Source organism: Trachinotus anak, unplaced genomic scaffold (genome assembly GCF_046630095.1).
Source record: "Trachinotus anak isolate AG129_WGS33_773 ecotype Australia unplaced genomic scaffold, CSIRO_AGI_Tana_v1 ptg000002l, whole genome shotgun sequence".
NCBI classification, from domain to species: Eukaryota; Metazoa; Chordata; class Actinopteri; order Carangiformes; family Carangidae; genus Trachinotus; species Trachinotus anak.
In genome coordinates this window covers 15,651,213-15,676,213 of record NW_027273853.1, presented here as the reverse complement: position 1 = coordinate 15,676,213, position 25,001 = coordinate 15,651,213, and the positions used below count along the sequence as shown (strand labels likewise).

The following is a 25,001-nucleotide window of genomic DNA, read 5'->3' as shown; positions in this document are numbered from 1 at the left end:
CTTTGGTAAAGCATTTTTTTTAAACTAGAGCAAATATTATTATATGTTAAAGATTTAGAGAATGGAAATGAGGAAAAACTAGAAGTTCAAGATAAAATCAAGTTGATGTGATACTTAACATTAATTCACCAGATGACCACAAGGCTCCAGATGAACAGTAGCTGTAGGCTTGTCCCATCATTTTGAATGCGGAATGTGCTACTTCTTGTTGCACACTGAGAATAGATAAGCAGCATGATTTGCACTATTTGTGATTCCTGTCATACCAGGAGTTTTCAGCTCAATAAACAATGTTGATTTCCTGTCTCTCTATCGACCCTGATGGCCAAAGCAAAACCAAAGAAAACAGAACTTGGTATTTGCTTCCGTGACAGTATATGTCAAGGAAGTAACACAAATATGATTTTTAAAGGGTTTTTTTTAGGGTCAAGCGGAAGTGCAAGTAATATTTTTTGTTTTTGGATCATTCTTCTATTTTACCCCTGAAATTATCTTGTTAAAAATAAAAGGCAAAAAAAGAAAGGCATCAAACTCAAATACAAAAACACTACACACATTTACTTTATAGTACAGTACGTTCTGTTTCATAGCTGCTGAAATGGACAACCCATTTTCATGGATTACTTAGGTAAAATCACCTGACCATACTGTACCAATTTCTGCTGAAATAGATTCTCTGACATTGTGACTATTTAAAAAATAAAACTTCCACCTTTATTTACATCTTTGAAAATTAAGGTTCGATTTTATCCAAACTTGTGTATAAATGTGACCTGGCCTAAAATGAGGTAAACAGGACTGGTGTAAATGGGTGCCAGAATGTTTAGTTCTGGGCCTTCTAACTGCCACAACCCATGAAAATATTGTGCAATTGCAATCAAATCTGGCAGGCGCACAGTGCATGTGACAACACAATCGTACTGCACAATGTGGTGGTGATTCATCAAGAGGTAGTGCTGCAGCAAAACAAGCATTTCACTAAAATGGCTTATACACAAGGTTATACATCTAATTCACTCAGAATTTTAAATATTATAAATAATAATATTATTTTAAATATTATAATATATATATATGTGTGTGTGTGATGTGACGCGCATGTTCATAGAAACATACACATTATAAACAGTGATCACAGCCACATTTCAATTTAAAAAGTTTCTGAAAGTCTGTTTGTATGAATCAAGTTACTTGACAAAGACGATGCTGACAGATTAATTAAGACACTCAAACACCTGTTTTTGTTTTAATATATAACAAAAAAAAAATGATAGGAATATCTGTAAAAACACAAACAACTGCTGCAGAAACAATCTTTAAGGTAGTGCAAACTATATACAAAGTACTAAGATCTAATAAATACTAAGATTACAATATATTAGAAGAATATGGAGTGTGTACAACTTTAGATAAATAATTTTACAATCAATACAGTGTTTTGAACTGGATAGAATGAAAGCATTTTAGATATTGCAAAGCTGTTGATTTGGGCAAATATTAATGGTTTGCCCCAGGATCTCAGGACTAGAATTATGCACAGCCAACGTCCTGGGTTTTATCTCTCTGAAGGCAAAAACAAGAAGAGAAAGTAAGGCAGTTAATCTCAATGCATTTTGATAGTTATTTTGAAACAACAACAACCAAATTTGAAGATTGTTTTCTTGTTACCATTAGCTGCCTGTATTTCTTGGCCAGGTCAACATTGGTGCGTCCAGGTTGGAAGGGATATGACCACAAGATAGAGTTCCAAGAGAAGCCAAATCTCTTAACTCCGCTCAGTAGGTAGCTCACCTCCTCAAGGCTGAAGTCATTCCTCTTCCTTCTCTAAATTTTATAACAAGAATGACAGAAAAGACAAAACTGTCAGACAGATAGGAGAGCTTGAATTATGCAACAAGTCATGTGCAGGGATGCACACTTGACATCATTAAGTATAATGCCTGCACCTCTTCTGTGTAGTTTAGCCTGTCACAAGCTACCCGACTGCCAAACTGCGATTGTACAGAGTAACACTGTATTTGTTTTAGCTGTTAATGCCTTTTTCCACTGACACATGGCCCTCTACTAAAGCTCTGCTGAATAGAATAATAAAAAAGTAAATAAATGAAAGAGTGGGAAATGTGCATGCAAAACTTCTGCTTTTCATTTTAGTTAGTCCTATTAAAAACAAACCACCCAGGCTGCCTGTGTTAACCAATGTTAATAGATTCTACTGGTGGTTTTGCACATTTCAATCCATTAACTACAAATGGTATAAATCACTCCCTGCCGTCCTGCAAAGCAATTGCAAAAACAATTTATATTTGAACTCCCACACTTCGGGCAGCAATTGGTCTCAACTTACTTCAGTAAACAATAAAGCTCAATCAGCTTACACTTGACTGCAAGGGTTGTTTTGAAAGTCCTTCTGTTAGTATATTCAAGTATGTTCTGACATCTGTGTGTTTAAGTTCTACTGCTGATGATCAACTTTGTACAATGCAAGGGGTGACCATATTAATTAATAATTTTCAATTTCTAAATAAATAAACACAGCCAGTTCTTTACTGTGCATCTCAAGCAAAGTTTTAGCTGATTTTCATACAGGTCTGAAATTCAGGATAAGCTTTGTCTTTGACAAAATACAGGAAAATATCTTTTCTCCTTTGTGCCATGGATTCGAGTATTATTGTTTGCAGCATCTAAGCATTGATATGACAGTGCAGTGCTGGAGCAAAATTTGATGCACTGAAGCATACAAGTCACGTCAATAAAAAACTGCTGGAAAACCTGGCAGGCCATATAAATATCAACACATACATTTTTATCAGAAAATGCTCTCTCAAACTCTTACGGTAGAGCAGTGATCTGTGCTGGTCCTCAGCTCATCATCAGGAACACGTGGTCCACTTTTATTTCCTCCTATTCTCTCTGTAGTTGAAACATATAACAGTTTGCATTTGTGCGTGTGCCTGCGTGTGAAAAAGACTGAGAGGAGGTCTGGTTTTGCAACTCATTGTGTTACTCAACATCACATCACCTGACCTGACTAAATACACACTGACAATTTCTCTTTTCACTCTTATCCTACTCCTAATTGGAGTGATATTACATGCCTATAACAACTAATACAGCAGACATACAAACAACAATACAGAAAGAGAATGTGTGATGAATGAAGAGGAGGCAAGAGAAGAGGAGAAATGGGACAGAAAGAAGTATATAATGGGAAGAGGACCGGGATGGAAAAAACAGATGAACTGGACAGAGAAAGAATGAAAATGTGGACTGTGCAGTGGAGGAAAAACTATTTTAAGTGTGGACTCACAAAGTGAGCATTGGAAAATGCATTTGGCTGAGTGCTATAAAGATATAGTAAATCTCAGCCTGACAGCACAGAAAAACTGCACTCCACACCAGTGCCTCTGCATCCATAATGCAACACTAAAGCAACTTTTAGGCAACAGGAAGTCTGACTGAGATCATGTGAATTGGCAAAATTGGAAAATAGAAGGAGAAAGGGAGATGGATGGCAAATTCATCCACAAACTTTTGTGTATAGTATATACTTTAGAGTATAGTGAATGTAATACAAGTAAAGAACATGCAAAATCATAAGGTTGAACACATTCAAATTCCTCTCCATTTACTGCTATGTCATTGGCATAACACAAAAGCATCAGAGCACACCCTTTAAATCTTTCTCTCTCTTTCTTACACACACACACTCACACACACACACACACACACACACACACACGATGTTACACAGAGTGTGAAACAGCTTAATACAGCTGTGCTGCTCTGGCCTGCACTGTGAGAACACTGGCTGCAGTTCAACATTCCTTGTGCTCTTTGGTTTGTCTCCTGCCAAGAACACACTGCAGAGGACAGCTCCCACCACAGCCTCTCAATCATAACATTCACACATCACAACCTACTGTAAACACTCATATGTGCTATCATATGTTTAACTTCAGGAAGATGCTGCCTTTTTGGATATGACAAATATAAAGGACAAAACAACATGCTGCTGTGATAAGATCACAAATATCACATACATACCAGTCTTGTTATAGGAAGTGAATGTCTCCTTTTTAGCTCCCCTGTGCAGTGGAGTCAAAGCAATGCCTATGAATTGGGGAAGAAGACAACACTCAAATAACACAGTTGAAGTACATTGTACATGTTACATCAATTGCTTACATCTAATAATATCAGGAAACTGCTTGCAAGTACTCAAATCACTTTTTATCTTTCAGGAACAACCTCCTGTGACACACAAACTGCTTTCCACACTTGTGAGTTGTTGTGTCTTGACTTTCTGTTCAATTACTGTTCAATAGTTTAGTTCTAATAGACAGACTTGATCTGCATGGTTGAGATGATATTTTTTATGTCTTGTCCTTTGAGACACTTGTGTTAAAAGCTACTGTATATAAAAAATGATATGCTTCTTACCATTGTGCTTCTTCCAGCGGTGTGCTGGCAGGGAGCTCTCACGTTTCCCTTCTCCTTTACGTATGGGAGTCAGGCAGATCTGTTTTACTGGGGAGTAGAAATCAGACATTTTATAGCAATAGTTAAAGACAACAATGTATGCTTCTTGATGGGATTATTAAAATAACAGATATGAAGTAATGGCCAAGGACAATAAAACTGATTACTTCATAAAAAACAGTTTGGGACAACAGCTACAAATATGATGCATGCTTACTAAGGTTCGCTAATGTATAATCAACTTCACACAGGATCTCATATATTCAGTCATTAAGTTCTTGCTTTTATCTTAACTTAGGAAATGCTCTCAGATAAAGTTTAGAGGAGATGTCACTAGTCCCAATATTTTACAAATACAACCTTTTAATACTGTCAAGAAATGAAAGCTTGCATTAAGCACAACAACCATGATTCAGTGTATCTATGACAAAGCACATACAAGGAGCAACATCTGAAATGTAGCCCACCCATGTTTTAATAACTGTATATTATATTTTCCTGTCAAATGCAGCAATATTCGGCCCATGTTGCATTAGCAGGTTTGCTAATGCTAGCCTTATTATGTTATAGTGAGCCACTGGAACTTGAACAGCCAAGAGAAAACTTTGAACACACAGGTGCCTGGTAATTTTGAGCACCCACAAGAAAATACTGACTCAGAGAGATAGATTTGAGTTTTAATTGTGAGAAAAATTTGTGTCCATTTTAATATTTAACTCTGTGTACGCGTGTAACAAAGCGGCTTTAACAATTTTTAGCTGCTAGACTTGAAAATAATGTATATGTGTTGAATAAAACATACTCAATGGTAAGACACACAAGCTATAGTGACTTGCAGTGAAAAGTTACATCTTAATTAATACAGTAGATTCAGTTCATTTTACTTGGTTACTGATCTGTCCTTCTTTGGTGATGAAGTGGTTGTTTTAAATGATAAACTGATTGATCCAATATTACATTGTAATATGAGAAAAATCATCTACAATAAACCATTATATAAAATACATAACCACTAAATATTCTACAATCTTTAGGAATCAATCCAAAAAATCCAAAATAAAATTGCTCTCCTTAGCATAATCATCATTTTCATAACTCTGTTGTGCTTTACAGGACCTAGTGCGGCTAGAAGGTGCTCTTTGACCAATCAGACTGTGAGACTGGAACTATACCGTCTGATAAAGTTTTTTTTATGTGTTAATTCAAATCTTGAAGCCTCTTACCACTCCAGTATTCTTTGGTTCTTTGTGACTCTGTTGATGAAACTCTCTCAGATTTCTGGCTTGTCAGCTCCATAGTGTTGTCCTGGTACTCTCTCCTGAGCAGAAGGCTGCAGTGACGAGTCCTGAATTGCTCTGTAGCTGCTTGGAGAGCCTTGTGCATTTCACAGCTGTGACTGCAGGAACTTTGAAGAGATGCAAACGTGCGACTGGTCACTTTCTCAAAAGGCAACACACAGCCTGAAAAAAAGAGAAGTGAGGAATGAACATAAGATCCATTGCTGACTTTACATTGATCAGCAGAGTGTCCCCTTAAAGCTCATAAGTATGAATACAGTTATGATTGTTTGTGTAGCCTAGGCTTGGTCAAACCCAAGCTTCTCCAGGAAGTAGAAAGACAAATTGTACTTAAAATGTCTGGATCTAATTTGATATAACTCTGAAGATGGGTGCAGTACAGTATAGTAAAGGAAGACCAATACAAAATGTCTTTGGATGGAAAGCATTTTGCTGAGGTGTAGCTTCGTGCTCTCCTACCTAGACACCGGGAATGAGCAAGTGGGTGTTCCTCCGCTGTGATTTTCCCCACCTTACTCATCTCCTGGTCCTGTACCTCTGAACATAGAAACAGTACTTGAGAAAAAAAAAACATGGTATTACGACACATCTACAGAAAACAGAAATAAAGCAAATTGTTATTATAACAGTGTGTTAAACACATGAAGCAGTGACCTTCTTACCTTCTTCATCAGTACATTTACTCTCTTTTGGTGAACTGTGCCTCACTGGTGCGGGGAGCTTAAACAACTGACTAAACAAACAAACAAACAAAAACAGAAGAAAAAAGTAATTGTGAAAGCCACAGTTTCATTTGAATTTTACTGATGAAGAAGTACAAACTGTACGAACCTGTGTGCTCTGTGTGGCTCTCTGCCTCCCTCTAGTGACCGTACTTGAAAGGAGATTACGGGCCCAGAACTCTTGAACACTGAACACCTTTCATGCTTTCCACTGGTTTTAGCCTTGTCCTCCTGAGTACTTAAATTGGAGGTCATGCTCTTCATTTGACTGTCATTCTTCTTCATGATCATATTTCTAACAGTTTTGAGTTTAATGCTGGTGTCACACTCTTCCTCTATATGCTTGTGAATACTAGTCTGTCTATATGTTGTTGGGTCGGTTGTAATGCTGTCCTTATGCTGCAGAGATAGAGGTAGGGCTGGAGATAGAGATGGTAGAACAAATCTTTTGGCTGAAGTTGCTAAGTCTTTGTCTTTCTGGTCATCCTCAGCCTCCTAAAGATGAACATTAACACACATCAGATATCATCAAGCCACTGTACCTGGTGATTGAATTACACTCATGTGAATGAATGCATGTTTAAACTGTGCCTGTTTCTTCTCTAGCAGGTCAATCCTGCGCAGCAACTCCCTGGCTGAGCTCCTGAAGCTTCCCATGTTTGTCAGAGCCTCCATGTTTTCATCCTCCCCATGTCTCGCTATGAGATCAGGCACTCCCAAGGACATGGCTTCATAGACAAAGATAAACAAGTCAAACTATTCTATATTCAACCCACAAATTATTCAATCATGCACTATCAAAAGTAGAGGAAATCTAGTGAACTAATTCAAATATGATAGAGTTAAGTGAAGGGAGTACAGACACTATTTTAATACACATATTCCACACAAACTAGGTTAGAGAAGAAATGAACCCTGGTCTTTACTGCTTCAACTTCACTTCACTGAGCCACCCTGAACTCAGAGTTACATGTGATGCTTTCAACAGTATCTGTCATTTGTATTTAATACACAGAGTAAGAAAGCTCATTTAAATTATTTAATGTTTCAAACATTCAATTCACACTGGCTGACTGTACTTATAACTGAAGGGTGGGAGAACATTTTTTTATGGCAATAGTTCAAATGAACAGCCTGTATTAACTAATAGTGCTGATAAAAATGTCACTCTGAAGCTATAATAATAACATTATGGCCCTAAAGTTAGCTAATGTAGCAATTTAACCTCACTTGTCTCAGTGGCTTTGGTTTTAATGAACAAATAATATAGTTTGGGTATTTTGAAAGTGGTTTACTGTATCCTCTTCAGTTTAGAGTCCCATCTCAAATGATAAAACGACAATGACTGTAAAATAGTTGCATTATGATACAAACGGAATTGCCTTGACTTACTAGCCTGTTTGCAGGTCTGCAATATGAATGTTGCACCCTTCCGAACCTCCTCACTTGTGTCCTCTGTGAGTAAAGTTATGATAAAGGGCAGGCCTCCACACTGCACCAACTGTGTCTGGTGCTCCTCTACAGACGGGAAGAAACACACAGTTGGTAAAAAATATTTGGGTAGCATAAATGATCAAGTTGTAAGTCCCTCTCAAGGGAAGACAGAGTACTGAAGACTGTAGCTGCGGATGGCAGTCTCTAAAATGTGTAAAATATAAAAAGGAAAACATACTCCAACACTACCGGAGAACATTAGACACAAAAAGCAGACTATAGTGCAGTCTTACCAGAGGCCTCAGTGCAGTGGCCCAGGGTAAGTAAAACTGAGAGCTTGTCCTCAGGATCCAGGTTCGGGCTAGCCAGCAGGGATAAGAGATGGGACACTATGCCATACTTAGCCAGACCTGAAGCCAGCGCAGCTAAAGAGAGTAGATTGTCAATGGAGAAGGAAACAATGTGGTTGTTTGGGTGAACTCTTACTGCGCATGTGTTTGTGTGAGAGAGCAATACGCACAGTTATCAGTAATACAAGCTGACAGGGTCTTGCATATAGTGACAGAAAGTTGGCAAGACAACAAGCTCACATCTGCCACAGACGTTAGACGAACCAGTGAAAGAGTGAGAGTTTCCAAACCCCCCGAGGCAGAAAAACTCTCCTGAACACGGGCTGCAGAATCAAACAGGTGATTCATTTTCAGCAATTTAATCATATGGATTTCAGTTTCAATTTAGATGTTTTACCTAAACATAAAAAATCAAAGGTTTCACTTACCATTGTTGGAAACTGTCATTGCTATGAAGGAACATATTGACTGGAAAATCTCTGTGTGTTGCAGAGCAATCTGCTGAAGCCAGATTTTTATTATGGGAAAGACTGCCACACAAATACGCTGACTGTCTTCTGCAACACAAACAAATACATAATTCATTAAGTAGTGGTTTTGTACTGGTTTTACTTCAGATATGTCAGGATGACAAGGGTATCCGTGTTTTATGTATTAAACTGCTCTGTACAAGGCACAAATACACAGATGACATTACCATTCTGAGGGTTGTTGACACATCCACAGAGAGCACTAGACACAGATGTCCAGAGTTGGTAGGTGTGCGTAGCATTGGCTACAATTGAAGTAGCATCTGTGGGGAGGGGAAAAGTGGTCCTGCAAAAAACAAACCAAAACACACACACACACACACACACACACACACACACACACACACACACACACATATACATAAATTTGAACGTAGGGGCTTCACTTTTGTGGATTGGTGAGACTGATATCTAGCTACATCACTGAAAAGTACCTGAAGAGAACCAGTAGAATATCCAGGCAGCCAGTGGTTTGGGCTAAAGTCTGTCCTAATTCTGCAATAGTACACAGACACACAAGGACTAAAAAGGTCTGCATAACAACATCATCATACTCTCACAAATCTTATATCAAATTTACTTTTTCCCCCTGTACATTGTGTTCCCAGATGTGAAATTGCTTTTATGAGCTTGAAACTAAACCACAGAACATGTCAAGTTAAGTAAGAGAAAAAAAGTGTACATAAATTAGACAGCCGATCCTGTAGGTGTAATTCTTTATGTCAGCAAAGGTGCCATTATCTTACTGTTGTTAGCTACCAACGCAGACAGCAAATAGATGGACACTCTCTTCTGTGTCAGTGGGATGTCATCTTTCATCAACCAACCAGCAAGGTCTGCAAATGTCTCCTTTCTGCACAGAGAATTCTTGCAATACACTACAAGAAAGATGATCAATAGTATTAAACCAGTATGTAAAACTTACTTTGAAAGAACTTGCATTTGAAAATACCACATTACACAGGCTTGTTGTACATGTCTCAAATAAATTACATATATGTTGGATCTCAATTCAGGACCACAGGTTTTAATGCCCACATTTAGAATCTGAAATTTTCATAACAGGCCAACAGAGCTGTCCTTTGCAGTCAGATAGGGGGTACAGAGTTTGAAAATTCAATTTATTCCAGCACCCAAGTTATTTATTGTACCAATTTGTCAGCTGTTTTACAAGTTTACAAAGCCAACCCAAATACATCCATCACCTCTGTCCCTGTACAGCTAGACTGTCTAATTTGGGGAAAATGTGAACATTCATCATAGGCTTCAAGTGCTGCAAAGGACACAATTTCTTGGACTGCATCCTTCACAAGATGCAACCCTGAATTGGGATTGTGCAACGACTACGGACATGCCTACCATTGGCCTCTACCAGTGTGCCAAGCGTAAAGAGTGCAGCCTCCTTAACATCGGAATGAACAATACTGGATTTGGAGAGGTTATACACAAATGCCACGCCTCCCATTTCTCTCAGCAGGTCCACATTATCCTCTGAAATAATGAAAATTTAAAAATTAAACAGACACATGAAAGGTATCATTTCAAGAGGTTATACTGATTATGTAATCAATGTAGATGGTTAGTGTATGTATGAAATGGTTAGGGGCATAACAAAGTCATGGTTTATTTCTGTCATTAATGGTTCACTATTACCTCTCTTTTCACAGACTGAGTGAATGGTGAGAAGAGCTTGTTTCTGTAAATCAGGACATTTCATCTGAAATTTCAGACACTCAAGCAGCAAGCTGAGATCTGTCTTTATGGCTGAAAGCAGAGTGTTGAAATTAGCGGGGCCTTGTTAACCAGACAGACATGCATTTGTAAATGTGCTGCATGTTGCTACATTGGCTACGTCCATTTACAAATACATACAAATACATAAATAAATACAAAATGTGCATAGTTAGAGTTAGCAACAACGTCACTTACTATTACGGCTGTTGCTGAAGGCAACTGTCTTATCCATTTTCCTCTTTTTCCCTCAGTGGTTTCAAAGCCATGAACAAAGATTAAATGTCACTCAAGTAACGGTATGGCTAAAACTGATATTACAAGTATGCCATCTCTTATTCCTCACTTCAGGATAAAGTGTTCCTTTGTGCTAAGGAAATGCTATTTTTTTTAATAAGCTGCCTAGCTAACAAAACGTAAATAGTAAAGTTAACTTTAGTTTACTTTGGCTAAAGCTGCCGTTCCATCAAATTACAGCGTTTCCTCAAGCTAATGTCCAAACTTTTGCTTTAGGAGAAGCTAACCCCCAATTCTAACTGAACAAGGTATGTTATTGTGACCAAATATTAACTTCAGCTAAAGTTAGCTTCTGCGTTTGTCTTCCAGAAATCTCTGTTGGTGATGGAGCGACGGCACGTTACCATAGAAACAAACCAGGCCTGCCCAAGCTTGTGTAGATTTAGACGCAAAACAGTCGCCACATTTCAAGTTACCTAACAGACAAACAAAAATTCAATTTAATTCTAAAGTAACCTGTTGGACCACGGAATATTAAGTGATTTGATGTAAAACATCGTCTATTTCAATTGCTTTTATAGTCTTTCTTCCCCCCCCCAAATGCGACCAGTAAGTACTACACACGGAATCCAACGGCGTTGTCAACGTCACAACGTCAGACGTTGTGTGACACGCCGACGTTACGTATGAAGTTGGTGTTTGACAACCGACATTGATTCATCCGTAGATTGAAGTATGTATGAACTGGATTAATGAAGCGTTTATTCAGTGAATTAAACATATGCACCATATCAATATCCGTGTAGACCTTTAGCTTAAGTACATTTGTTGGTATAACGGAGGTCGCTATTATGTTAAACGTTAGTGAAGCTAGCCAGCTAGCAAGCTAACTTTACGTTTTACGTGTTGTCAATTTAGCGTTATGTAGCGAGGTTGCACCTATTAACATCATGGACATTTCATAAGAAGAGATATGCTGTGCGGTATTGGTGTAACGTTATAGCACATTGATTACGGTTTTAATTTGAAGCCGGCTAAATCACAAAACATCTAGCTTGTGATCTAATGACGTAAGTTCCTTGATTGTCAGGTGTCACTGGTGCACTGGTGTGACTAAAACCTTATTTCCTTTTACTGTTGACAGACATCGAGGTGATTAAGTTGCACAACACCCTGCCGACAGCGTTGCGTTAGAGATGTCTGGTCGTGTGTACGCCAGCATCCTTCAAAGAGCTTCAAGCTACACACTGACACTTTCTTCTAGTACCCCATTCCAGGTTTGTATCGTGACTGCCTTCTTGCTTAACTCAGGCTATTATATTTTTTGTTTTCAGTTTCAGCTGTATTTACAGCCTAGTATATTCTAATTTGTAATCTCTCTTGTTTTTCAATCAGTATGCCCAAGTTGTAGCATTTTCTTCTTCTCAGCCCCGACCAGCCCACATTTCTCACTTCTCATCCTGGGGTATCTTCAGACCAGACCACTTGTGCTCCAGTGGTGAGGAGTCAGGAAATTGGTCTCAAAGAGGGCGACACCTCTCAACTCGTCAGGATCTAGACTTCCAGCTCGGCCGGGTCCAAATCAATAGTATTCTGCGATCTAATGAACAGGTAATACATATCAGTGTCTTCGTCTCAGGATGAGGAAGAAAATGGCACACTAAAAAGGCATGCTGGATATCAAAACCTACAGTATTTAAGCAGATTACTGAGGTAGCAGCAGGATGATAAAGCTTGTTGTTTCTATACATTCGTCTGTTTACATGTATAACAACTAATCCTGTGCATATGTTTCAGATTGTGAGTGTCCCAGAGTTTGATGGCAGGGGACTGAATGCAGTGAGAAAGTTTGAGAGTAACCAGCTAGCTGCTAACACACCTAATGAGGACCGTCGCAGTGCAGCCACCTGCTTACAGGTATGCATCCCTTTGTCTTTACATCCATCTCCCCACTTTTCTCCCCCTTTTTCTAAAATTATCTCTATCTTTTCTAGTCGAAGGGCATGCTCTTTGGAGTGTTTGATGGCCATGGGGGTTGGGCGTGTGCCCAGGCTGTCAGTGAGCGACTGCTGTATTACATAGCTACTGCAATGATGCCAAAGCAAAGCCTGGAGGAGCTTGATAGGTGCATGGAGCATGGCAGACCAGTTCCTCCCATTTTGAAGTGGTACAAACACCATGCAGACTTCAACTACCGTGAATCTGCTTCGCTTTACATTGACCACCTCAGAGTTTTCTGGCAGGAATTACTAGACAGTGAGGAACATGGTGAAGGCATGAGGTAAGTATTCCTGTTTGTCCATATACATACACAGACACACACACACACACACACACACACACATACACATATATATAGATATATATACATTTTCTATTTCCATCATCTTCCTTTTCTTTCAGCCCTCTGGATGCTCTGGAATGTGCTTTTAAACGGCTCGACGCAGACATCTCCTTGGAGGCTCAAGTCCCTCTTTCTAATGACCTGATGAAAAGCACAGCCATCCAGGTAATAAGATAAACCTTCCTTTGCTGCTTTTGTGTGTCAAGGTTACACAGTGTTGATTCATATGCATCATCATCATCTGTTCAGGTTGCATTTGCTGGTTGCACTGCCTGTGTGGCTCATATTGACATAGATGGGATCCACGTGGCAAATGCCGGTGATTGTCGAGCAGTGCTGGGAGTCCAGGAGGAGGACGGTTCATGGAGCGCTTTACCTCTATCCCAGGACCATAACTCACAGAACCAGGCTGAAATGGAGCGGATCAGAGCCCAGCACCCACCCTCAGAGAGAGACACAGTGGTCATAGATGACAGACTGCTCGGGGTGAGAGGTTTTTGACTGAACAGGCACTGTACAGTTAACATTTTAGCATAAAAGTCACTGATCCTAAACTTCTATCATGCCGTCAGGTCCTGATGCCCCTGCGTGCGTTTGGTGATGTGAGATTCAAGTGGAGCTTTGAGTTGCAGCAGAGCATTTTAGCCAGCCTGGAATCTGGAGTGGATCTTGACTCCCTCAACCTGTACCAGTACACTCCACCTAATTATCTAACTCCACCTTACCTAGATGTGACACCCGAGATAACATATCACAAGCTCAGACCTCAGGACCGCTTCTTGATCCTTGGCACTGATGGGCTGTGGGATGAATTAAGTAATGAGGAGGCTGTACGACTGGTTGGAGAGCACCTGAGTGGGATTCACCTACAGGTTTGTGTGAGGAGTGAAGTGAGGTGTTGTTATTCCTCTGATTCACAGCACACAACTTTTTTATAAACCACCTGAAATTTTCCTTTATTTTTACCCTGTAAACCGGTCCTGTAAAAATGTTTCTAACTGTCCTCCCTGTTTTTCAGGCTCCAGTTTCTCCATCTGAGAGGCAGCTGAAATTGGGTCAGATGCATGAACTCTTACTGAAACGTCAGGCCCGTGCATCTCCAGCCCTTGACACCAATGGTGCCACGCACCTCATCAGACATGCTCTCGGCACAGGGGAGTATGGAGAACTATGCCAGGAGAGACTGGCCTCTATGCTCGCTCTGCCAGAGGACCTGGCTCGAATGTACAGGGACGATATCACAGCTACTGTGGTGTATCTGAACTCTGACCTTGCTAGACCTCACCTCAGCTAACAGATCATTTTTTTAATACAGTGCTGGACAGAGATATAAATTTGGGATACAAAAGGTAATCATTACAACCCATTGCATAAATTGATTTCTCAATTTTTTAAATGAAGGGACAGTTAAAATCACAATTCCATAGATTTAACTTAGGGTTACATATTCATATTTGCATATTCATCAGGTCAAAATACATATTTCAGTGCAGAAAAAACATTTGGTCCTTCCATGTATTCATGATAGACATTTTATAGACATCTAAGTTGCAGGTCAAAAGTGGAAATGTTGGGAGAAAATACAAGGCTGCAGAATAATGCACACACTCACTTTGTTCCTTGTCTGCATTTTTGTGTCCATTTGTCTTGCAGTTTGCTTTAGAGAGTCCATCTTGATTTCTTTCCTGTTTACTTTACCTCTATGTAAGCTGTGAAGTATACTTTTAGCTGGTGGGATTGCTGTGAAAGCAAGAAATCCCTCTTGTGTTGTTCCTCTTGTCTGCCATTTTGTTAATAATTTTTCTTTCACTCACTTTTTTGGCACCTAACTAGATTGTAATGCATTATTATTATTATCATTGACAGTTCAGGCTATCTATAGTATAGTTTTTGGTGTTGTACCAAGATAAGTAATAATTTAATGAATTTACTTTTTTTTATATCTAAGAATTTTAAAAAAAAAGGCTCAGAGGTGGCTCAGAGCTCGGACATGTGATACAGGGATTTTATGTCGGGTGTAGTCATAGCTTTTATGTTTCTGTACTGTACTAAACTAAAGATTCTGTGTTAAAGCTGTTAACAATAAACCTTTAGGTTGAGTGAGCGAATTGGAATTTACATGGAAGGTTATGCATAAAGCAGTGCAGCTCAGTCTTTCTGCGTGTACTTGAACTCACCTACACAATATGATTCACATTTTCTTTTTTCACTGCTTCCATACAGTTTGCATTTTTCATTCCTTTTCCTCTTTTTTCCCACCTCTCCATACTACTTCAACTGCTTCTTCAGCAACACAGTTATGCCACCAATTCTGCATTTTCAAGTTTTGTCTAAATGGCCTGTCTTTAATGTGATGATCAGATGTATTTAGTTTGACGATACACTCACTGGAAGAAAGGTATGGAAGCCTTCATATTAAACAATTGACTATTTTGATTTGCTTGTGTTTTTTTAATCACAAACATTTGGATTAAAAAGAGATGAAATACAAAGCCTACTTCATTTTGAAAAGTGCAGAGAATGAGACATCTAAAGATGTGTGGGAAACAGAGTTTTCAAAATAAACTGCTAATGTATTCGTTGCTCATTGGCATGGGATATAACCTGAACCTCAAGTGTTTTGTAAACATGTGCATGCTGTCCTCAGAGAAAAAGTTCAGCCCCAGTGGTCCCATTATCCTGCCAACAAAATCAAAGTGAGGGTTTGTTTTAATGCATGCCATTAGTAATGCATATTTTTCTGCATTTCAAGTTCCTTATTTACAATTTAGTTTATAAAGAGTTTATAAATCCATGTTCCAGAAACATCACCATTTTTTAAAAGCTGAGAGTGGGAAGCGTTACCTGCATAAACACACACCTGCATGTCTGAAGGTGCCTGAGGTCACCTCTAGCGTCTGTGTTTTTCACAAGCCCTTCACTGATAAAATCAAACAACTACTCAGCATCAGTTGGGTAGAAAGTTGAGTAAACAGGATTACTGTTGCCACAGGCAGTTTAAAGACTGAATACTTCAAATGGATGACTGTATATTGGGTCTGGAAAAGAAATCATGAATTATACTGACTGAGGAACTCTGAAGGTGAAAACCCCTCAAAAAGGAGAGTTAGTAAACTTGGCAGTCTGCCACTGGAACAAAGCAGCAGATCCAGTCCAAAGGATCAGTTCAGTGACGGTGGAGGACAGATCTGTCAGGTCTCTGTACTGAAGGAGATGATGGGGAACAGTACGACTTTGAGGGTGCTCTTTTCACTTTGCCAAGTCCAGGTGAGTGTTTGACACAGCAGTAATAACCTCAGTTTTGTTTTTTGTTTGTCCTATGACTTGTAAATTCCTCATGGAGTCAGAAACTGTAGACTTACTGTTCAGCCCAACTGTATGTTATTTTGTTTTTATGTTGATTTATTTTCATGTTTTTCACCAGATATATTTTTGTCTTAATCTAATGTCTAAAATATTTTCTCTGTTTCTCTTTCTAAATGGCTCTTTGTGTGTTTTTAAAGCAAAACCTATATGTTCATTTTGTATAATTCCATTTTATATGTGTGTATTTGTGTTTGTGTGTGTATGAGTTCATTATTATTTAATACTTCAATCTCAAATATAAAATATTTATGCCCTCCTATAGCTGAAAGGTATTGCACCCCCATTATGACCCCCATTATGACTGCACCCCTGTTATGACTGTGATACAGTATGTTCAGCATGTCATTGGGTAATGTCTGTTCCTCAGTGTTTGGCTGCTCTGGCTGTGACAGGGATGCAACTACACTGCAATACAAACAACTACTCTGATAATGGAAACCTGAGAAACAGGAATCTTGAGGTAAATTCACAGGTCATTTTGTAATCTTAAAATTGCTTTGTTAGATTACAAATACCTGACTTGCGATCCTGATTCCTGCTTCCTGATTCAAACAGAACATCTCTGACAGGGACCTTCAGCAGCTCTCCACCATTCAGTTTCCACATGTGTCTGGCAGTTTGAAACGCACAAAGAGGGAGTGGGTTATTCCAGCAATTAACTATCCAGAAAATGACAGGGGTCCATTTCCCAAATTTATGGTGAAGGTAAATACAGCAGCAATAAATTATTTACATAGTTTTGAATGAATTTGCATTGAATGTACTAAGCCGCCTTGACTGAAATAGTTTTAATGTTGTGGTTTAGATTAAGTCAAGTAATGGAGAAAAGGTGGCAATAACCTACAAGATCTCTGGACCGGGGGCTGATCAGCCCCCTAAGGATGTTTTTACTGTTGATCGGCGATCTGGGGTGCTATACGTGACACAGCCACTGGACAGGGAGAAGACAGCCAACTACACTGTGAGCTAAAACAAAGCATAACCTCAGTCTTAAGTACAGTATGTCTTAATCCTTATGCACAAGTACTGTTATAGAGTATATGTGGTGTGTGTTACAGCTGTGGGCCCATGCAATGAATGAGGACAATGAGGCTGAGGAGCCCATGGAGCTCATTATCAATGTCATTGACCAGAATGACAATGCCCCACAGTTCACTCACAGCTCTTTCTATGGCCGAGTGAGCGAAAGCGCTGAAGTTGGTGAGAAAACAATTCAAAGCTGGAGTCCTCTAAACTTTACTTGACTTACAAAAAATGTGAATCTCAAGTCACTTTTGTACTGTTGTCAACAGATGACCCTGTCACAAGGGTAACAGCAGAGGATAAAGATGAAGCAAACACAAACAATGCAATCATTAGGTATCGGATAAAGGCTCAGATGCCTCAAATGCCCAAAAAGGACATGTTTACCATAAACCCAGTAAGTGGAACCATCAGTGTGGCAGCAGGTGGACTGGACAGAGAGGTAAAGTAATCATACAGTGTGAACACTACTCCCTTCTTTCCAAGACATCCTCATCCCTCATTTCCATTGCTACTCACTTCCCTGTGTTAGACTCATCCAGAGTACGAGCTGATCATTGAAGCTGCTGACATGGTGGGGGAGGGGCTAACGGCCACCTGCACCGTTATCATTAGCATCACTGACAGCAACGATAATGCTCCACAATTCACCGTCACTTCCGTGAGTTGAAAAAGCCCAAATACTTCATAATGATGTTTAGAGAAGTTTGATCTGCAGCTACATTTAGCAGGTTTGTCTTGCTTTCTCTCAGATGTCAACATCGGTCCCTGAGAATGAGGTCGGAGTGGAGGTTATAAGGCTAAAGGTCACTGATGAGGATGAGTTAGGATCTCCAAATGCCAACACTAAATATTCAATAATTAAAGGCAACAAGGGGGGAGACTTCAACGTCACCACAGGCTCCAGTAAAATGGAGGGAATCATCACCACAGTCAAGGTCAGAACATGTCAGTCCACTTTTATTAATAAGTATTTCTTGTTTTACTCTGTGCGGAGTACATCATACTTTTCCCCTTGCTCTCCACCAACTCCAAGGAGCTGGATTTTGAGAGCACCCCCATCCTTACTCTGCTGGTAGTGGTGACAAATGAGGTGCCGGCTACGGGGCCAGTGTCTACCTCGACAGCCACAGTCACCGTAAAAGTTGTGGACAAGAACGAGCCTCCGGTTTTCAGTCCAGCAGAGATCCATGTGGGCATCTTAGAGGACTTGAAAATGGGGGGGTCTGTGGTTGACCTCAGTGCCAGGGACCCAGACAAAGCAAGGAAACAGACTGTTAGGTAACAGAAAAAACCTACGTACATGCTGTTTACCTGTCAACACATGTATGTATATGTTTATATGTACGTATGCTGTTCTATTTTAGTTCTAATCAGGTTGTTTCTCTTGCTTCCAGATATAAACTACACAATGACTCTGCAAGATGGCTGAGTATTGATGAAGACACAGGATCAGTCAAAGTGAAAAGCAGCATGGACAGAGAATCACACTATGTCAAAGACAGCAAATACACAGTCCTAATTTTGGGTTATGACAATGGTTATAATTTTGATCTTATATAACTGTCATAGCATCCTTTCTACTTATCTCATTTTTTTAACCCTGACTGAACAATAACCCAGGTGAATGCTTCTTTTTCAATGCTTCTAGATATTGTCCCAGCTACAGGGACAGGTACTCTGGTTGTGACATTAGTGGATGTGAATGATCATCGTCCTGTGATCAAGCAGAGGAAAGTCAGTCTATGCAACAAGGACCCTGTTCCTGTTCATCTGGATATAGTGGACCTAGACGGACCAGGTCATGCTGGGCCGTTTACTGTGGAGCTTCAAGGAGAGCACAGGATCAACTGGACTATTACCACCAATTCCACAAGCAAGACAGCTCACTAACAGTATACATACCCAGTAACAAGATGTAAAGTCCTGTGGTGTTAATTCTGCATCTTTTGCCCCTTGCAGGCAATGTGGCAGCAATGGCCCCAAAACGTGAGCTGTCACCTGGAAACTATTATGTGCTCATGCGTATCTATGATGTTGGCTTGCTCTACCAAGACAGCACACTGGATGTAGAGGTGTGCGAATGTCAAGGGGCTGTTTCCACCTGCTTTACCTCACATCCTGCCCCTCGTCTGCACGTTTCTTCTCTTGCAACCTCAGTTCTGGGAGCAATCCTTTGTCTCCTGTGTATGTAGCAAGTCTTTCTTATTCACCTTATGTCCTAAATTTGTTTTGGTTCACTAGTGTCTTTACTTTTACTATTTTTCTTTGAACCACAGTGTTGCTTCTGCTGCTGCTGTTGTTGTTGAGGTGGAGGAGGAGGAGGGCAGAGAAGGATGTCTCCCTTCTTGAAGACATACCCAGAGACAACATCTTTCACTATGATGAGGAGGGAGGAGGTGAAGAAGACCAGGTGGGAGCAAGAGGGTGGAGGGAAGAAGAGACATTCATGACACTAGAAGCAAATTGTTGCTGTACTTACTTATGTAATTGTTATCACAGGACATCTGTTTCGTCAGATGTCTTCCTACACTGGCTAAGAGAAGTTTTTTTCTGTCTAAAACTGAAAGGGTGGGAGTTGGTAAGAGCCTTACACATGTAAGTTAAATTATTTTGACCTAGACTAGTTTTACTTGATTTAATCTTTATAAAAGCCACGAGTAAAAGAGGCTATATTGATTACAGATCCACATGTAGAGGTCCAGTAGAGGATAGATCAATCTACTGGGTCTACTTCAGGCTAACAGTCATCATGAGAGAAATAGGTCCAAAGGCCAGAGAAAAGCAGAGGGAAGTCAAAATGCCTGAGGTGCTTGTAGGCAGACTAAGGTAGGCAGACTAGACAGTGAAATAGCTGGATAGTAAGAGCAACAAAGCAATATGGACAGTCTAGTAAAGGGATAAATGTTGGCTGAATGTGTGGAGGTGGTGTGGAGGCAGTTGGGTAGAAGGGAAATATTCATTTGGAGAGTGGCAGAGGAGACTGTGTTAGTGATGCAACAAGACATATGGTAGATAAAACACACACTCAAACCCTGAATCAGGCTAAAGTTTGGGGCTAATTTTGTTGAGGCTGCTCTGTGTTTTTAAATGATTTAAGGGCTTAAGGATTTCTTTTTTTCTTCAGGAGTATGACCTGAGCCAGCTTCACAGAGGGCTGGATAGCCGTCCAGAGGTCTTCTGCACTGATGTGTTTCCTGCTGTCCAGAGCCACCCACACTACCGCCGACAACTCCAAGCCAATGAGGAGATTGGAAAATTTATCGAAGACGTGAGTGCTGTTAAGATTTGATATATTAGACCCAAATCTTAATTGTTTACAAGTTGTATAAGAGCATGAAGATCTGCAGTTTGTATCAGTGCAGTGTTTACTGAATGTTTATTCTAAGTGCTATAATAAGGTGCTTCCTTGGTTTCCCCTGTAGAACATGCATGCTGCAGACAGTGACCCCACAGCTCCTCCTTATGACTCTCTCCTGGTGTTTGACTATGAAGGCGCTGGCTCAGAGGCGGGTTCGCTCAGCTCCATCAACTCCTCCGACTCGGACGAGGAGCAAAACTATCAGAGCCTGAACCACTGGGGGCCACGTTTCAACAAGTTAGCTGACCTGTACACAGGTGGGATAGAGGACGACAATGACACAGAAACATTGCCTGGAAAAACAGAATGGGTCTGACATACCCATGTGTATTTAAAGCCCTCAGGTCCTCAGAGTGCTGTGACCTTTTTCTGCGGCCTCATGTGGCTTTTTCCTCGGCAGAGGTCTGAGATGACAGATGCACGTGCTCAGTTAATGCATCACTCTTAGCCTTCCTAGTTTATTTTTTTCACTAGGTTGTTTCTGGAATTTGTGGGTACATGATGCCTTTTACAGAATAAACAATATTTATTAGTATATGTGTCTTGAGCTCACAGTGATGATGTCATGTTAGGTATATTGTTTCACTTGTTCCACGCTAAAACCTCAATGTACACATTAAAATAAACATCATTTACTCTGTATTGAGAGACAGCCTTACTCGGGAGTGCTATTGGATTTGTATTCCATGGATTTTTCAAAGCTGATTCGAGTAAATATAAAAGTGGGAAATATTTGAAGAAGTGAGTTTGAACAGGAGTTGGCTGTTTAGTGCATTGTCAGGCCTGTATTGGAGCTCAGAGTTATGCAGCACCAAGATCAGACTCTGCCTCAGCATCATTGAATGATCTCAAAGATAAGCTTATAATAATAAGGTAATACCGGTGCTTTTGTAAAAATCCTGGGTTGGCATCAGAGCTGCTGTTCCTCAATTATTTCCCTGATATCTCTCAAATAAAACATTCTCATGCATTACTGGAAACTCTTTTTGTCATAACACATCGCCCAAAGTTTCTCAAGGCACAGTCATAAGTCTTATTATATTTTTATTTTTCCTTTCTCTATGGGTATCTGTATGCTCTGTGTCTCTTGCTGCTGTGTGTATGAGACACTGTTGCTGCATAGGTGACGAGTGCTGAACTTGCACTGTGGCCACTGTGAAGGATAGTTTTTCATTATGTCTTAACATTTTATCCTGTGTTTTTAACATTATTTAGTTCATTTGCTTTTATTTGTTATATTTTATGATTGAGTGTCTTTTGAATTTACCTTACAAATAAAGTTTGGGTTTTTTTGTAAACTTGGTTTGTGTTGTCATATAAACAAGAATGTATTTTGGCTCTTGTACTATATGAATGGAGTTGGGACACAAAACATAATCTCAACCTGTCTTTGAAATTAAACCAGTCCTCTGATACCACAGTAAGCTTTACCAAACTGATAAGTTGTTTTTGTCATGACCAATCATCTCCCTGAACAGCTTCCTCAAGAGTGAACTTTAACCACTCACCGTCAACCAGCTCAAGTGAACTTTGACCCTCTGGAATCACTGTACTACACTGCGGAGTGACAGTAGCAGTGAGAAAACTGTATGTGTAAATGTTTCTTATTTTAGTCAGATGACATTTCCTGTTGATATGAGGGCGTGCGGATAAATGAGTAAAAGCTTTACAACATTTGGGGAAGGTAAGTGTCCATGTAGACTGAAATCAAGTGTGAAATCTGATCTGGTATGTCGAGGTAATATATGGGACGGGTGTGTTCAACATTCATTCTGTTTTCCCACAAGTTACCTTTTCTCTTCCATAACAGATGACACAGAACATGTTTATGGAGGGGCTGTACCATGTGTTTTTTAAGGAGACACCCGCAACCCGCCCACAGACTCAGGTTGCCAATGATGAGGAGCTGGGCAATGCCAGGATTCATCGGTGGTTCGGGACTGTGGTGAACACCAGGCTTTTAGTCACTGGGGTGAGATGCTGTGTTCGTGTGCTTGTCCAAACCGTTGGTAACATAGTTTATTGGCTTTTTAAAAAGTCTGCCTGCTTCATCCCCTGTGTGTCCCCTCAGGTGGTTCAAGTTCTCAGTGCTTTAGCTTGTATACTAACCACGGTCACCCATGCATGTGTGAGCTACAACTGCTCTGTCTCCATGACAACACCAGTGTGGTCAAGCCTATCTGTGAGTTCACTTTTTGCAAATCTTTTCGACAGAAAAAGAGTCCAATTCTGGCACGTAACTGTTTGTGTTGTTACAGTATGTGGCTGCTGGGTGTCTGGCAATGGAGGTTCAGAGGAAAGCTAATAAATTAAAGGTAGATGCTTTGTTTCATATTTTTTTATTGTATAACTTTTTTTTGCTTATGTTATCACCTGCCTCACTTGGTTTCGTATCAACAACAAACAGATCATCACCCTGATGGGTCTGAACCTCTTTAGTCTACTGTTTGGATTCTCTGCTCTCCTGGCCAACAGCCTCACATCTACACAGCTTGTCGCACTCAACACAAACCAACAGGTAATTCTGCAATACTTTGGATACTGTTAATATTAATTTGTGGCACGGAAATTGTGTTAAGATAATTCTGTTTGTTTTTTTCAAAAGGTCCACCAATACCACAGGAAAGCAAATCCTTAGTGCTATAAAAAGCTAGTTTTAACTGAATCTGTGAAAAGAAATGCTTTCTGACCTGTGTGTAAACCACCTTTCTTACCCACTCCCTGTTGTTATTTCCTCACCAGCGTGCTGGCTCATATGTGGCGAGGGGGAGCTCCATAACATTTTCTGTACAGTGTTTTCTGGCATCTGTCTACATAATTTTCCTGTCCTGGAGAGGCCTGCGTCGCTACAGTCCTCCCCATACTCAGACCTACAGCCGCCTCTCACAGGTAAATATAGTAGGATACGATACACAGAATAACCAAGGAATAAGTGAAGATTGGTTCACCATTAACTTTGGCCCTGTCGTCATTTCCAGTTCTTGAATAGTCGGAAGTACAGTTTAACTATATCAGCTGTTGTCCATTGTTTTATGGGAGTTGCACTCTAAGTAAACTTCCAGCAAAACAAATCATAACTACCAAATTTAGAAAGCATAACACTTAGTCTGGTTTATCACAGATTGGGGGATTTAATTCCACCTGATAGTTCTTTGCTCTTTTTTTGAGCAGGATCCAGATGAAACCAACGGACCTCTACTGGAACAAGTAGAATTTAGTCTGTGAAACTCAAAGATCTAAAATATCTTTTTTTATTTACTGTTCATGTGTCAATTTTGCTGAAAAATCCATAAGGGACATTCAAACTGTTGTAGACATACTCCTGCTTTACAACTTTTGTAAACGTAGTTACTGTTGCTGATCAGGGACTGTATACATTTTTTGTGCACTTTTGGGTTAAGAATGTTTTAATATGTGTTGAAATTATATCATACTGCCTGACTGGTGACTTATAGTATCATTTCGCCCTCTGAAAAACTTCAAATTTACTTATCCAAACAATGAAGAATTGCATTAACAAATTCAAAAGCTAAAAAAATGAACTGCATGTTAAATAGATAATGGTGTATACTGAGAACCACAATGACTTGTGAAACTGCAATTTTCTAATAAAGTTTACATGCTTGTTGAAGGCTGTGATATATTGAAAAATTGAACTTGACATCACATGTCGTAGCTTTCCAGTTTTGATCATTTTCACAGATGCTGCCCTGTGGTCAACACTAGAGGGCAGCGTTGCCACAGGTTTTTCAAGTTGAAATCCAGTCTTATAAACAGATCAACTTCTTCTGTGTAAGAACAAGAGGATGAAATTGTTTCACTTAAGACCATGGATGCCTATTTAATATCTACTGTTGAATATGGAATAGATGCTATACTTCACAGTTTTAATCTGCTCACTGAGTGTGAATAAATCTTCTTGTTCAGTAAGCCTCCATTGATTTCTTCATGTTTTGAACTGATCCCAGCACATATTTGTATTGAACTAAAGGAGATTGTGAATGTGTCCTACGTTAAGTCTAAACCTAATTCCAACCTTAAGCATAAAACCAAGTTACAGCCCCTAAAACTGCCCCCTTATGGCCTAAAACTCAAGCTGGTCCTCACAAAGATAGATTTCCAAAAC

At 39.8% G+C, this 25,001-nt stretch overlaps 4 protein-coding genes across 6 annotated transcripts; 3 read left to right on the top strand and 1 right to left on the bottom strand.

Annotated features, from left to right (window-relative positions):
- Nucleotides 1-1,232: 1,232 nt before the first annotated feature.
- terb1 (telomere repeat binding bouquet formation protein 1) lies at nucleotides 1,233-11,402 on the bottom strand. 2 transcript variants are annotated; one of them, XM_071501214.1, is made up of 20 exons: nucleotides 10,743-11,402; nucleotides 10,467-10,577; nucleotides 10,173-10,304; nucleotides 9,560-9,691; nucleotides 9,248-9,308; nucleotides 8,981-9,099; nucleotides 8,712-8,840; nucleotides 8,454-8,606; nucleotides 8,227-8,358; nucleotides 7,892-8,017; nucleotides 7,091-7,227; nucleotides 6,609-6,994; nucleotides 6,440-6,510; nucleotides 6,237-6,332; nucleotides 5,703-5,939; nucleotides 4,441-4,527; nucleotides 4,045-4,110; nucleotides 2,834-2,910; nucleotides 1,669-1,824; nucleotides 1,233-1,563 (listed from the first exon to the last, which is right to left on the bottom strand). In XM_071501214.1, the coding sequence occupies exons 1-20, from the start codon at nucleotides 10,777-10,779 to the stop codon at nucleotides 1,531-1,533; spliced, it is 2,478 nt and encodes an 825-aa protein (XP_071357315.1). In that variant the 5' UTR covers nucleotides 10,780-11,402; the 3' UTR covers nucleotides 1,233-1,530. The 2 variants fall into 2 exon arrangements, with proteins under 2 accessions (XP_071357315.1, XP_071357318.1); XM_071501217.1 differs by having other exon boundaries at nucleotides 6,237-6,314; nucleotides 10,743-11,401.
- On the top strand, nucleotides 11,372-15,561 carry pdp2 (putative pyruvate dehydrogenase phosphatase isoenzyme 2). Of its 2 annotated transcripts, none has more exons than XM_071501241.1 (9): nucleotides 11,372-11,514; nucleotides 11,926-12,058; nucleotides 12,177-12,392; nucleotides 12,579-12,698; nucleotides 12,776-13,062; nucleotides 13,185-13,290; nucleotides 13,375-13,611; nucleotides 13,698-13,997; nucleotides 14,144-15,561. In XM_071501241.1, the coding sequence occupies exons 2-9, from the start codon at nucleotides 11,978-11,980 to the stop codon at nucleotides 14,417-14,419; spliced, it is 1,623 nt and encodes a 540-aa protein (XP_071357342.1). In that variant the 5' UTR covers nucleotides 11,372-11,514; nucleotides 11,926-11,977; the 3' UTR covers nucleotides 14,420-15,561. The 2 variants fall into 2 exon arrangements, with proteins under 2 accessions (XP_071357342.1, XP_071357350.1); XM_071501249.1 differs by having other exon boundaries at nucleotides 11,373-11,514; nucleotides 12,210-12,392.
- A 483-nt stretch (nucleotides 15,562-16,044) lies between these two features.
- LOC139634643 (B-cadherin) lies at nucleotides 16,045-21,533 on the top strand. Its single transcript, XM_071501230.1, has 15 exons — nucleotides 16,045-16,392; nucleotides 16,859-16,951; nucleotides 17,047-17,196; nucleotides 17,297-17,452; nucleotides 17,550-17,691; nucleotides 17,784-17,956; nucleotides 18,047-18,175; nucleotides 18,267-18,452; nucleotides 18,551-18,795; nucleotides 18,912-19,054; nucleotides 19,166-19,390; nucleotides 19,477-19,701; nucleotides 19,794-19,927; nucleotides 20,642-20,785; nucleotides 20,940-21,533. Exons 1-15 carry the CDS (start codon nucleotides 16,339-16,341, stop codon nucleotides 21,189-21,191), a joined length of 2,451 nt encoding a protein of 816 aa, XP_071357331.1. The 5' UTR covers nucleotides 16,045-16,338; the 3' UTR covers nucleotides 21,192-21,533.
- Nucleotides 21,534-22,408: 875 nt separating this feature from the next.
- On the top strand, nucleotides 22,409-24,506 carry tmem253 (transmembrane protein 253). The gene is made up of 7 exons (XM_071487858.1): nucleotides 22,409-22,559; nucleotides 22,686-22,847; nucleotides 22,947-23,057; nucleotides 23,134-23,190; nucleotides 23,283-23,393; nucleotides 23,618-23,764; nucleotides 24,047-24,506. Exons 2-7 carry the CDS (start codon nucleotides 22,686-22,688, stop codon nucleotides 24,098-24,100), a joined length of 642 nt encoding a protein of 213 aa, XP_071343959.1. The 5' UTR covers nucleotides 22,409-22,559; the 3' UTR covers nucleotides 24,101-24,506.
- Nucleotides 24,507-25,001: the final 495 nt, after the last annotated feature.